Source organism: Mustelus asterias, chromosome 17 (genome assembly GCF_964213995.1).
Source record: "Mustelus asterias chromosome 17, sMusAst1.hap1.1, whole genome shotgun sequence".
NCBI classification, from domain to species: domain Eukaryota; kingdom Metazoa; phylum Chordata; class Chondrichthyes; order Carcharhiniformes; family Triakidae; genus Mustelus; species Mustelus asterias.
The window spans coordinates 17,969,222-17,981,730 of NC_135817.1; the positions used below are offsets into that span (position 1 = coordinate 17,969,222).

At 45.3% G+C, this 12,509-nt stretch overlaps 1 protein-coding gene across 1 annotated transcript in view; it reads right to left on the reverse strand.

Annotated features, from left to right (window-relative positions):
• Nucleotides 1-561: 561 nt before the first annotated feature.
• Nucleotides 562-12,509, reverse strand: part of LOC144506354 (coagulation factor X-like) — a 151,177-nt gene continuing 139,229 nt past the window's right edge. The window contains exon 8 of the mRNA XM_078232348.1: nt 562-1,256. Within this exon, the coding sequence (XP_078088474.1) occupies nt 667-1,256 (590 nt within the window). The 3' untranslated portion in view covers nt 562-666. The remainder of the gene's footprint in view (nt 1,257-12,509) is intronic.

Sequence of the window (12,509 nt, forward strand, 5' to 3'; positions counted from 1 at the left end):
ATGAGAGGAGACCTAATAGAGGTGTATAAGATGTTGAGAGGCATAGATCGGGTAGACTCTCAGAGGCTTATTCCCAGGGTGGAAATGTCTGCTACGAGAGGACACAGGTTTAGGGTGCTGGGGGGTAGGTACAGGGTAGATGTTAGGGGTAAGTTTTTCACACAGAGGGTGGTGGGCGAGTGGAATCGGCTGCCGTCAGTGGTGGTGGAGGCGAACTCAATAGGGTCTTTTAAGAGACTCCTGGATGAGTACATGGAGCTTAATAGGATGGAGGGTTATAGGTAGGTCTAGAAGGTAGGGATGTGTTCGGCACAACTTGTGGGCCGAAGGGCCTGTTTGTGCTGTAGTTTTTTGATGTTTCTATGTTTCTAAGAGTGGAAGTTGCTGTGACTTTTGCACAGTACTGATGAACACTGACATTTTCACTATTATTACAAGCACAAATACTGGGCTAAGGCAGATAACCTATGGGTAATTCTGAGATCAATTGGTGTAACTAAGATCATGTGGAATCAATGTAGCCTGAATTTGGTCTTTATGTTCTATTAATGTGAGGATTATTTCAACAGTGATATGTTGTTGGATTATATGGGGAGTGGGTCTAATTGTGTCACTCATTTGCATTCTTGTAAGGTGTGTGCTCTTTGTTTTTTAAGCTTATGATATTCATTTCTGAACTATAGTTGAGGTTGTGTTCCTGTCACTCTTCTGAGACATCTCTCTCATAACCATTTTGAGCCATTTGATGTACCGGGACACCTTTGTGTAGATGCCATATTTTCCCTTCTGTCCGCATCCTTCTCCCCAGCTCACAATGCCAGTCAAGAACCAGGTGTTCTTGTGTTTGGTGACATGGGGCCCGCCACTATCCCCTTGGCAGGCGTCTTTGCTCTCATCCTTGTATCCGGCACAGAACATGTTCTGAGACACAGGATACTTGCTGGACTCAATGCACTTTGTCCGATCGACATACGGCACCGTCAGGCGTTGGAGCGTGTCGGCTGTCATTCCATGGTCAAGGACACGGCCCCAACCACTGATTAAAGCATCCGGCATTTTCATCAAGACCATTTCTGCAAATTCTCTCTGGGGCAGGCAGATTGGGATGACATTTTCATTGAATTCCATAGGATTCTTCAATACCAGAACTGCAATATCGTTGTCATATGTTTTGGCCTGGAACCTATGGTGGGGAACTGCTGCCATAACCTCCAGTCGCTGTTCTGTAGTTTCGTTTTTCTTAATATTAAACTCACCTGGGGGGGGAGGGGGGAGGTAAGAACAGATATGTGCCAATGAAGCAATAACTCAACATTCAAATTTCCATCAATTTGTTCACAATGAAATGAAAGAAATAATTGTTTGACAGTACAGAACTTGAAAGTTGCTGAAAAACAAGATATGTCAAAGCTTTTTGTCTTGCACTCATTAGGACACTTCAAGAATATCATTATAAGAGGAAAGTAACAATTTATACTGTCACTATGAGAAGAAAGTGTTGATTGGTTGACGAGTAGACTCTTATTGCTCGGAGTGTTATCATGTACCAGGTGACTGACAGTTAACTGCCAAGCATTGTTTGAAATTTAAACCAGGCAATTTAACCCTGATTGGTTTCGGCATTTTCCTGAAGAATGAACCAGCAAATAGCTGTCACTTAGCTGAAACAGGAGTAATGTCTGTACTTGTTCTTTCTGTCTACAATGAACAGGGCCCTGGGTATTAATATATCTCGCTTCCAGTATACACACATGCATCACACTGTGAACTCAACAGACAATTTTAAATTGGTTGTCAGCATAATTCTTAGTGCACTGAGGATTATTTCACAAATGTTGTCCAATCATGGAATCGTATCCAATGTTAGATACAGTCTTTTGAGTTTTGCAAGGATGGGCTTGTTGTGTATGGTCTGTACCTTGCCGTTGAACAAAGAAAGAACAAAAGAACAAAGAAAAGTACAGCACTGGAACAAGCCCTTCGGCTCTTCAAGCCTGCGCCGATCATGATGCCTGCCTGAACTAAAACTGTATGCACTTACGAAGTCCGTATCCTTTCATTCCCATCCTATTCGCGTATTCGCCTAGGTGTCCCTTAAATGCCGCTATTGTATCTCTCCCACCACTTTCCCAGGCAGCGCGTTCCAGACATTCACCACCATCTGTGTAAAAAGTTGCCTCGCACATCTCCTCTAAACTTTTCCTCACGCACCTTAAACCTATGAGCCCTAGCACTTGACTTTTCTACCCTAGGAAAGAGCATCTGACTATCCACTCTGTCCATGCCACTCTCAATCTTGTTCACCCCTCAACCTCTGTTGTTCCAGTGAGAACAAACTGAGTTTATCCAACCTCTCCTCATAGCTAATACTCTCCAGACCAAGCAACATCCTGGTAAACCCCTTCTGTACTCTCTTCAAGCATCTACCTTCTGGTAGTGTGTCAAATGAGGCCTAAGATCTGAACTAAGGTTCTGTACAGCTGCAGCATGACCTGCCAATTTTTATAGTCAATGCTGCAACCGATGAAGGCAAGCATGCAATATAATCTCTTGACTACCTTATCCACCCGAGTTGCCACTTTCAATGGTCGGTGGACCTGTATGTCCAGATCTCTCTGCCTGTCAATACTCCTGAGGGTTCTACCATTTAATGTATAATTCCTACATTCATTGGACTTCCAAAATGCCTTATCTCACACTTGTCCAGATTAAACTCCATCTGCCATTTCTTCGCCCAAGTCTCCAACCGGTCTATATCTTGCTGTATCCTCTGACAATCCTCTTCACTATCTGCAAATCCAACAATGGAAGGGCCCTGCAGTTTGACACAGTCCACCAATCTTTGGGATATACTGCCTACATACCTGGATCACACTGACACTGAAATTCAGAGACCACATTACTCATTTGTGTGCGAGGCAAAATGACTTTCTGGCTTGACATTGCTACCATGCAGTAGCAACTCAAATGATATTCAAAAATAGGAGGCTCGCATTAATCCCGGAGTGGAGGAGCTTTGATTGAAGCCATACTTTGATACTTCTACACAAGGGCAGTTTCCAGATGATCATGCCCCAAGGGTATCCTCGAAGATGCACCTGGAGACCCCCTGGAAATCCCCAGGTACCGACTGCACAATAATTGCTCAGGACGTTTCCACTTCCTTTCGGCAATTTACCGATTCACTGCCTCACTACTCCCATCCTTCCATTTCTCCCCATCCCTGCAACACCTTCCCCCACCCCTGACTATCCCATCACTGACTACCTCATTACATCCCTTACCCCTCCCACTCACTGACCCACCCACTTATGTTACATGCTTACCTTCTCCCCTGGCTTGTTAATGTCACATTTAAACAAAGGGACTTTTAAACATATGACTCGTGCCGTACAAATGGGGAGGGGCTAGGATCCCCCAACACTCCTACGCTATGAGGCTAACATACCAGGAGAAGCTATGCTCCATGTTTCTTGAGAGGTCCAGTTTGGAAATCTGGTGTGGAGACGTGGAGCTCTGATATAACGTAGGAAGGTAGGAGAGGAGTGGCAATCCAATATTTACTACCATTCCTCATTAGAAATCATAGAAACCCTACAGTGCAGAAAGAGGCCATTTGGCCCATCGAGTCTGCACCGACCACAATCCCACCCAGGCCCTACAGCCATATCCCTACATATTTACCCGCTAATCCCTCTAACCTACGCATCTCAGGACACTGAGGAGCAATTTTAGCATGGCCAATCAACCTGACCCGCACATCTTTGGGCTGTGGGAGGAAACCAGAGCACCTGGAGGAAACCCACGCAGACACGAGGAGAATGTGCAAACTCCACACAGACAGTGACCTAAGCCGGGAATCGAACCCAGGTCCCTGTAGCAGTGCTAACCACTGTGCTACCGTGCCGCCCAAATCTCAAAATGGCAAAATCAGGCCCGGTGACTTGGCCAAAGATGCAAATTTTCACACCAATAGTCAATCAGCTTCATCGCTCTGATGAGTGTCAGATTAATGGATTCAGTAACACGTCTCTCTAGCTGATTAGTAGTAAATGGTGCGAGCCAAAGACAACAGTTCAGTTTCCAAAACAAATGGAGAAACATTCTGCTCACGTTAGACAAACAGTACAAATCTTCCTGTGGGGCGTCCCTCAGTGTAATCTCCATCTTAAGCTGGCTAAATGATTGCAACAACTTCACCATAATGTGTACATTTAAAAAAATCAGTACACAGACTATGTACTCAACAATTTAATGTTTTATTCCTGACCCGTGTTGTCAGCTGTTTATTATTGGCCCCACTGTGAATGCTGTCATGTGTCATCTTATAGTTTACAACAAGCTACAACTTGCCGGGGTTATTGCCTTTGCTTGCTGATTTTATTTGATTTATTATTGTCACATGTATTAGTATACAGTGAAAAGTGTTGTTTCTTCTGCGCTATACAGTTAAAGTATACCGTACATAGAGAAGGAAAGGAGAGAATACAGAATGTTGTGTTACATTCATAGCGAGGGTATAGAGAAAGATCAACTTTGTACTCTGAAATTTATTACAACTAAATTCTGAACCATGACTGTTGGACTCACATCCTTGGTTCCACATCCCTGCCCCTTCAATTCTATATCTTTCAGCAAAAACTATCCTTTATGTCATTATCTTTACAAATTACATCCCCATCTCTAGGCTCGCTTTCCCACCAAAACCTCTGGAATGCATTGCCACTTTCCAACCTGTGTCCATTTATCATACAATCCATTTTTGGTTTCGTCTCATTAATTACCTCTATTTTCACAACACTTTTATCAATTTCACCAATGACATCTTCTGTGTTTTGTAAAAAGGTAAACTATCCCTCCTTAACCTTCTTAATCTGTCTGCAACCTTTGACATAATCAATCATATTATCCTTCTCTTACATCTTCCATTTTCTATCCAGTCAAAGCCAGGGAATTTCCTGAAATTGCTTCCCTTCCCACTCCACGCTCAGACTGGTGTTCCTCCTCCCATTTCACATCTTTTTTTGAGGGGCGACCTAATAGAAGTTTATAGAATTATGAAGGGCATAGATAGGGTGAACAGTTGGAAGCTTTTTCCCAGGTCAGAAATGACAAACACAAGGGGTCACAAGTTCAAGGTAAGGGGGGCAAGGTTCAATACAGATATGCGGGGGACGTATTTTACACAGAGGGTGGTGGGGGCCTGGAATGCACTACCAAGCAAGGTGGTTGAGGCAGACACGCTAGGATCATTTAGATAGCCACATGAACAGACTGGGAATAGAGGGATACAAACGGATGGTCTAGTTAGGAACACATGATCGGTGCAGGCTTGGAGGGCCGAAGGGCCTGTTCCTGTGCTGTATTGTTCTTTGTTCTAAATGCTGCCCATCATCATACAAAAGCACATCAGTTCCACACTATCATTACTTTTTCATGCTGTTTGTCTAACGTGAGCCAAATTTTTCTCCGTTGGTTTTGGAAACTGAACTGTTGTCTTTGGCTCATACCATTTACTACTAATCAGCTAGAGAGACGTGTTACTGAATCCATCAATCTGACACTCATCAGAGCGTTGAAGCTGATTGACTATTGGTGTGAAAATTTGCATCTTTGGCCAAGTCACCGGGCCTGATTTTACCATTTTGAGTCTAAGTGCCGAATCTGGGCATCAAATAGATCCGAGCCTGGAATCCTCTTTCCAGCACGCCCATACGCATTTTGCCGGCTCCAGTCCGATCCGTGCAGTGGGCGGGGCTTAGCGCTGCCGGGACGATCGGATCTCTGAACTGCACATGCGCAGTTCAAAAAATAGCGCGCCCTTGTCAGATCGCAGATCTGAGGAGTAGAAATGATGCCTTGACTTAAAATCATACCTGCGAGTAAATTCCTTACTCAGAATGACAATTATTTGTTAGTTTAAAAATATAACCTGTTCCTGTGCAAGCCACTCAAAAGCAATAACCACAGCTGCATGTATTAATTTGCAATTTGCATCATTCTTGCTGATCAGAAATAACTTGTAATATTTCCATGATGCCACAAATCTGTGTTGTTAAACACAGATAATGAGTGGGTGCCGAAAGATTTCCATGGACTAGTCTGTCAGTCAGTGCTCCCACTGATCCATCCTGTACCAATACCTCTGTCCAGCTGCCTGGAAATCGTCGAGTCTCATCTGGAACAACTGAATTTGGTCAATAAATTATCTTTTTTGCCTTTGATGCTGAGATAAAAATCTCACCATTCACCGGACTCTGAAATGTCTTGCTGCACTTTACACTGGAGGCTCTCTTCCAACTGGTCCTATGTTGGCCACTTCAGTCATTACTGTAGTTGAAGAAAAGTCTATGGTGACTGTATATTTCATCTAAAAGAATGCTGGCTTTTCACGCTGTGATATATGTGCGTTCAGTCTTTTGAGTTATGCCCCCGATTCCAGACATTAGATAAACATCCCTTCTGAAGTTTTTGTGGAGAAGCAAGGTCACATGACCCAGTTTAATAATACAGACCCCCCTGAGCAGACCCCCCCCAACCAGAGATCCATCTGAGCCCACCCCCCTCCTCCCCCCCAACCAGAGATCCATCTGAGCCCCCTCCTCCCCCCCAAACCAGAGATCCATCTGAGCCCACCCCGCTCCTCCTGCGGACCGCCTGTGGAACGGTGTGAAGCCCATTCACTTTAGCCGTGGCTCCAAGTCTGTGGCCAGGAAGGCGCTGCAGGCTCTCGAAGGACTGAAGATGGTCGAGAAGGATGGTGGAGGGAGACCAGCGATTGAGGCAGGTTGGGGGTGTGGTCTGCCGAGGGGGGCCTGCCTCCCAGGGGGGTCTGATCCCAGGGGGGCGGGGTCAGCAGGGGGTGGGGTGCTCTGCCGGGGGGGTCTGCCTCCTGTCGGGGGGATCTGCCTCCAGGGGAGGGGAGTTGGTCTGTCGGATGGTTAGCCGGGTGCCAGGGTGAGGGGGGTGGAGGGATTGCCACTGCTGGGGGGTATGGGCTGGATATCGGGGCGCTCTGAGAAGGATGGTCGAGAAGGATGGTGGCCGCAGACTGACTTCACAAGGGCAGAGAGAGCTTCGGAGGTTCCCCTGCAGAATAGGAATCTGTTTCGGACTTTTATTTTGCAGGTCACTAAAAGCGCGGATCCGAATCGGGCTGCGCAGTGGTAAAGTGGGATTTGGTGGTAAAGTTGGACGCGCGGTTCATTAAATCGATTTAAATGCATGCTAATGCATTTAAATCGCCGGGCCGCCCGGTTCAGGCGCGGACCGGATCCGCACCTGAATCGGGTGTCGGTAAAGTCGCAATTTGCTCGGATTCGGGTGCAGATCGCGTTAAAGGCCCGACACCCGAATTTACCGCGATTTCACACCCGAAAATGGGCGCAAATTGTTGGTAAAATCGGGCCCACCTTTTCCAGAAAGGGGACCTGAACAAGACACCCTTGGGTTTTCAAAGCAACATCTACTGAGAAATGGAAAGTGGAAGATCTGGTGTCAAGGGAAAGAGCTGATTGGTAAGTGCAAAGGTTGGATAAATATTTAATCATTTTATCACTTGTAGTCTCAGAGGTAATTTCTGTGCTTTATAGTTTGTAAAGGCTATATTTAGTAGTAACGAGGTGCAGAAAAGAAGGGCTCTGGAGAATTGGATGTAATCTAAAACAAAAGATCTTTCAAAAGTTTAATTTAAAAGGGTAAGACATGACAAGGGAGCTGCTCTTTCTGCTCCGTGTAGGAGGCTGGGATCATTTCCAGTGCCCGGGGTAGGCATGTGTGCAGAAAATGTCTCCAGCTGCAGCTCCTGGAAGTGTTTTGGGAGCATTGGCTGGGAATACTGTGGAGCATCTGTGAGGTGGAGAGTATCGTGGATAGCACATATAGAGAGATGGTCACACCGCAGGCTCAGACTCCACAGGCAGGAAGAGGATGGGTGACCACCAGGCAAAGCAAGAGAGCTAGGCAGGCAGTGCAGGAATCTCCTGTGACTATTCCCCTGCAAAACAGATATACATTTTGGATACTGTTGAGGGGAATGACCTTACAGGGGAAAACAGCAACAGCCAAATCCGTTGCACCACGGTTGGATCTGCTGCAGAAAGGAGGAGTAAAAAGTATGGGAATGCAATAGTTATAGGGGACTCAATTGTAAGGGGAATAGATAGGCATTTCTGTGGCCGCAAATGAGACTCCAGGATGGTATGTTGCCTCTGTAATGGTCGGTCTGAAGGGGGAAGGCAAACAGCTAGTGGTCGTAGTACACATTGGTACAAACAACATAAGTTTAAAAAAAAGGGATGTGATCCTAAAAGCAGAATACAGGGAGCTAGGAAGCAAGTTGAAAAGTAGGACCTCAAAGGTAGTGATCTCAGGATTACTACCTGTACCACGTGCTAGTCAGAGTAGAACAGCAGGATACATTGGATGAATATGTGACTGAAAAGATGGTGTAAGGGGGAGGGTTTCAGATTCCTAGGGCATTGAGACCGGTTCTGGGGGAGCTGGGACCTGCACAAGCTGGACAGATTACACCTGGGCAGGATCGGGACTAATATCCTTGGGGAGCAGGTAATTGCTAGAATGGTTGGGGAGGGTTTAAACTAATATGGCAGGGGGATGCGAACCTTTGCAAAGATTCAGAGCAGGGGGAATTAAGAACAAGAATAAGGAGAATAAGGAAAGTGATAGGCAGAGAAATCAAGGGCCAGAGTCAGAAAAGGACCAAGTAAAAAGTAGTAGGAAAGGAAAAAGAAACATTAAAAGTGTCCACCTTAAGGTTTTGTACCCGAATGCTCAGAGCATTTGAAACAAAATGGATGAATTATTTGCACAGGTATGATATAATTGGCATTACGGAGACGTGGCTCCAAGGTGAGCAAGGATGGGAACTAAACATTGAGGGCTATTCAGTGTTTAGGAAGGGCAGACGGAAATGAAAATGTGGTGGAGTTGCATTGTTGCTTAAAGATGATATTGATACGATATTGAGCAAAGATATTAGCATAGATGCAGATCTGTATGGGTCAAGTTAAGAAACAACAAGGGGCAAAAAACATTGGTGGGGATGGTATACAGACCACCAAACTATAGTGGTAATGTTGGAAAAAGCATTAGACAGGAAATCAGAGATGCATGTGTTAAAGGAATAGGGTGCCTGGAACTTGTTGCCGGGGGAGGTAGTGGAGCAGATACAGTAGTGACTTTTAAGGGGTGTCTTGACAAATACATGAATAGGATGGGAATAGAGGGATATGGTCCCCGGAAGGGTAGGGGGTTTTAGTTCAGTCGGGCAGCATGGTCGGTGCAGGCTTGGAGGGCCGAAGGGCCTGTTCCTGTGCTGTAATTTTCTTTGTTCTTTGTTCTATCTATGATTATGGGTGATTTTAGTCTGCATATAGATTGGGAGAGTCAAATTAGTCACAGTACAATGGAGGAGGAATTTCTGGAGTGTATACAGGATGGTTTTCTGAGCAATACATTGAGGAACCAACAAGGAAGGGTGCAGGCCATCTTGGACTGGGTGTTGTGCAATGAGAAAGGATTAGTTGCCAATCGAGTTGAGAGAACCCTTGGGGATGAGTGGCCATAATATGGGAGACTTTTTTGTCAAGCAGTAGACCTGAAGATTGGGAGCAGTTTAAAATTCAGCAAAAGAAGACCAATGGATTGGTTTAAGAAGGGAAAAATGAAGTATGAAAGTAAGCTAGCAGGGAACATAGAAACTCAGAGTCACAGAGGTTTACAGCATGGAAACAGGCCCTTCGGCCCAACTTGTCCATGCCGCCCTTTTTTTAAAAAACCCTTAAATTAATCCCAATTGCTCGCATTTGGCCCATATCCCTCTATACCCATTGTACTAATGTAACTATCTAAATGCTTTTTAAAAGATACAATTGTACCCGCCTCTACTACTACCCCTGGCAGCTTGTTCCAGACACTCACCACCCTCTGTGTGAAAGAATTGTCCCTCTGGACACTTTTGTATCTCTCCCCTCTCACCTTAAATCTATGCCCTCTAGTTTTAGACTCCCCTATCTTGGGAAAAGATATTGACTATCTAGCTGATCTGTGCCCCTCATTATTTTATAGACCTCTATAAGATCACCCCTCAGCCTTCTGCACTCCAGAGAAAAAAGTCCCAGTCTATCCAGCCTCTCCTTATAACTCAAACCATCAAGTCCCGGTAGCATCCCAGTAAATCTTATCTGCACTCTTTCTAGTTTAATAATATCCTTTCTATAATAGGGTGACCAGAATTGCACACAGTATTCCAAGTGTGGCCTTACCAATGTCTTGTACAACTTTAACAAGACGTCCCAACTCCTGTAGTCAATGTTCTGACCGATGAAACCAAGTATGCCAAATGCCTTCTTCACCACTCTGTCCACCTGTGACTCCACTTTCAAGGAGCTATGGACATGTACCCCTAGATCCCTTTGTTCTGTAACTCTCCCCAACGCCCTACCATTAACTGAGTAAGTCCTGCCCTGGTTCAATCTACCAAAATGCATTACCTCGCATTTGTCTAAATTAAACTCCATCTGCCATTCGTCAGCCCACTGGCCCAATTGATCAAGATCCCGTTGCAATTGGAGATAACCTTCCCCACTGTCCACTATGCCACCAATCTTGGTGTCATCTGCAAACTTACTAACCATGCCCCCTATATTCTCATCCAAATCATTAATATAAATGACAAATAACAGTGGGCCCAGCACTGATCCCTGAGGCACTTCGCTGGTAAGAGTTTCTGACTGGCTCCAACTGGCTCTAACTGCCGGCTCCAAGTGGAGAGGATCTCCAACAAGATGGTGCATATCGAAAACGCTTACTGTGTTTACCACCCCAGTCCAACGCCGGCATCTCCACATCAGCAGTTCGCTGGTCACAGGCCTCCAGTTTGAAAAACAGCTCTCTACAACCACCCTCTGGCTCGTGTCAAGAAGCCAATTTTGTATCCATTTAGATACTTCACCCTGGATCCCGTGAGATTTAACTTTATGCAACAACCTACCATGTGGTACCTTGTCAAAGGCCTTGCTAAAGTCCATGTAGACAACATCAACTGCACTGCCCTCATCTACCTTCTTGGTTACCCCTTCAAAAAACTCAATTAAATTTGTGAGACATGATTTTCCCCTCACAAAGCCATGCTGACTGTCCCTAAGCAGTCCTTGCATCTCTAAATGCCTGTAGATCCTGTCTCTCAAAATACCTTCCAACAATTTACCCACCACAGATGTGAGGCTCACTGGCCTGTAGTTCCCAGGCTTTTCCCTGCAGCCCTTTTTAAACAAAGGCACAACATTTGCCACTCTCCAATCTTCAGGCACCTCACCCGTGACTATCGATGATTCAAATATCTCGGCTAGGGGACCCGCAATTTCCTTCCTAGCCTCCCACAACGTCCTGGGATATACCTCATCAGGTCCCACAGATTTATCTACCTTGATGCGCTTTAAGACTTCCAGCATCTCCTTCTCTGTAATATGTACACTCCTCAAGACATCAATATTTATTTCCCCAAGTTCCCCAACATCCATGCTTTCCTCAACCGTAAATACTGATGAGAAATATTCATTTAGGATCTCACCCATCTTTTGTGGATCCTTAAGAGGCCCTACTCTCTCCCTTGTTACCTTTTTGCCCTTTATGTATTTGTAGAAGCTCCTTGGATTCTCCTTTGCCTTATCTGCCAAAACAATTTCGTGTCCCCTTTTTGCCCTCTTGATTTCTCTCTTAACTCTACTCCTACACCCCCTATACTCTTCAAGAGATTCACTTGATCCCAGCTTACTATAAAAGTTTCTATAGATAGGTAAAGTGAAAAAGATTGACAAAAAAAGAATGTAGGCCCCTTACAATCAGAAACGGGCGAATTCATAAAGGGGAATAAAGAAATGGCTGAGGAATTAAATTTGTACCTTCACAAAGGAAGACATGAATAATATACCAGAATTGCTGAGAGAAACATGTTTTAGTGAGGAGCTGAAGGAAATCCGCATTAGTAGAGAAATGGTTTGGGGAAATTGATGGGATTGAAGGTGGATAAATCTCCATGTCCTGATAATCTTCATCCCAGAGTACTTAAGGAAGTGGCCCTCATTGTTCCAGAGGAGCAGCTAGAGTGGTGTTTCAAGTGAGGAGAGCTAGTAGGTAAGAGGTATTTTTAACTTACTCTTTTTTTTCTGAGTTTTTTTTTTCACTAAGGCAGCCGGGGGTGTAAAACCGGAAGTAGGCCCCAGTGAATTTTTTGAGTCGGAGCAGGGGAGGCAGCGAGTGGAACGCGAGACTGCGCGGGCGCCTGACGTCAGCCAGTAGCGCGCGGAAGGTTTAAAAAGCAGGCCACTCTATCCAGCGGGCAGCGTTGTGAGAGGGCGGCGGAGTGAGAGGGAGCAGAGTGGGACGGCTTTGGCTCAAACAGGCTTCGGCGTGAACAGGCAGAGGCGAGGGTAGGTTCCGGTAAGTTGTTTTTGTTTCTTCAGAGTAGAAAGAATGCCAGGCAGGAT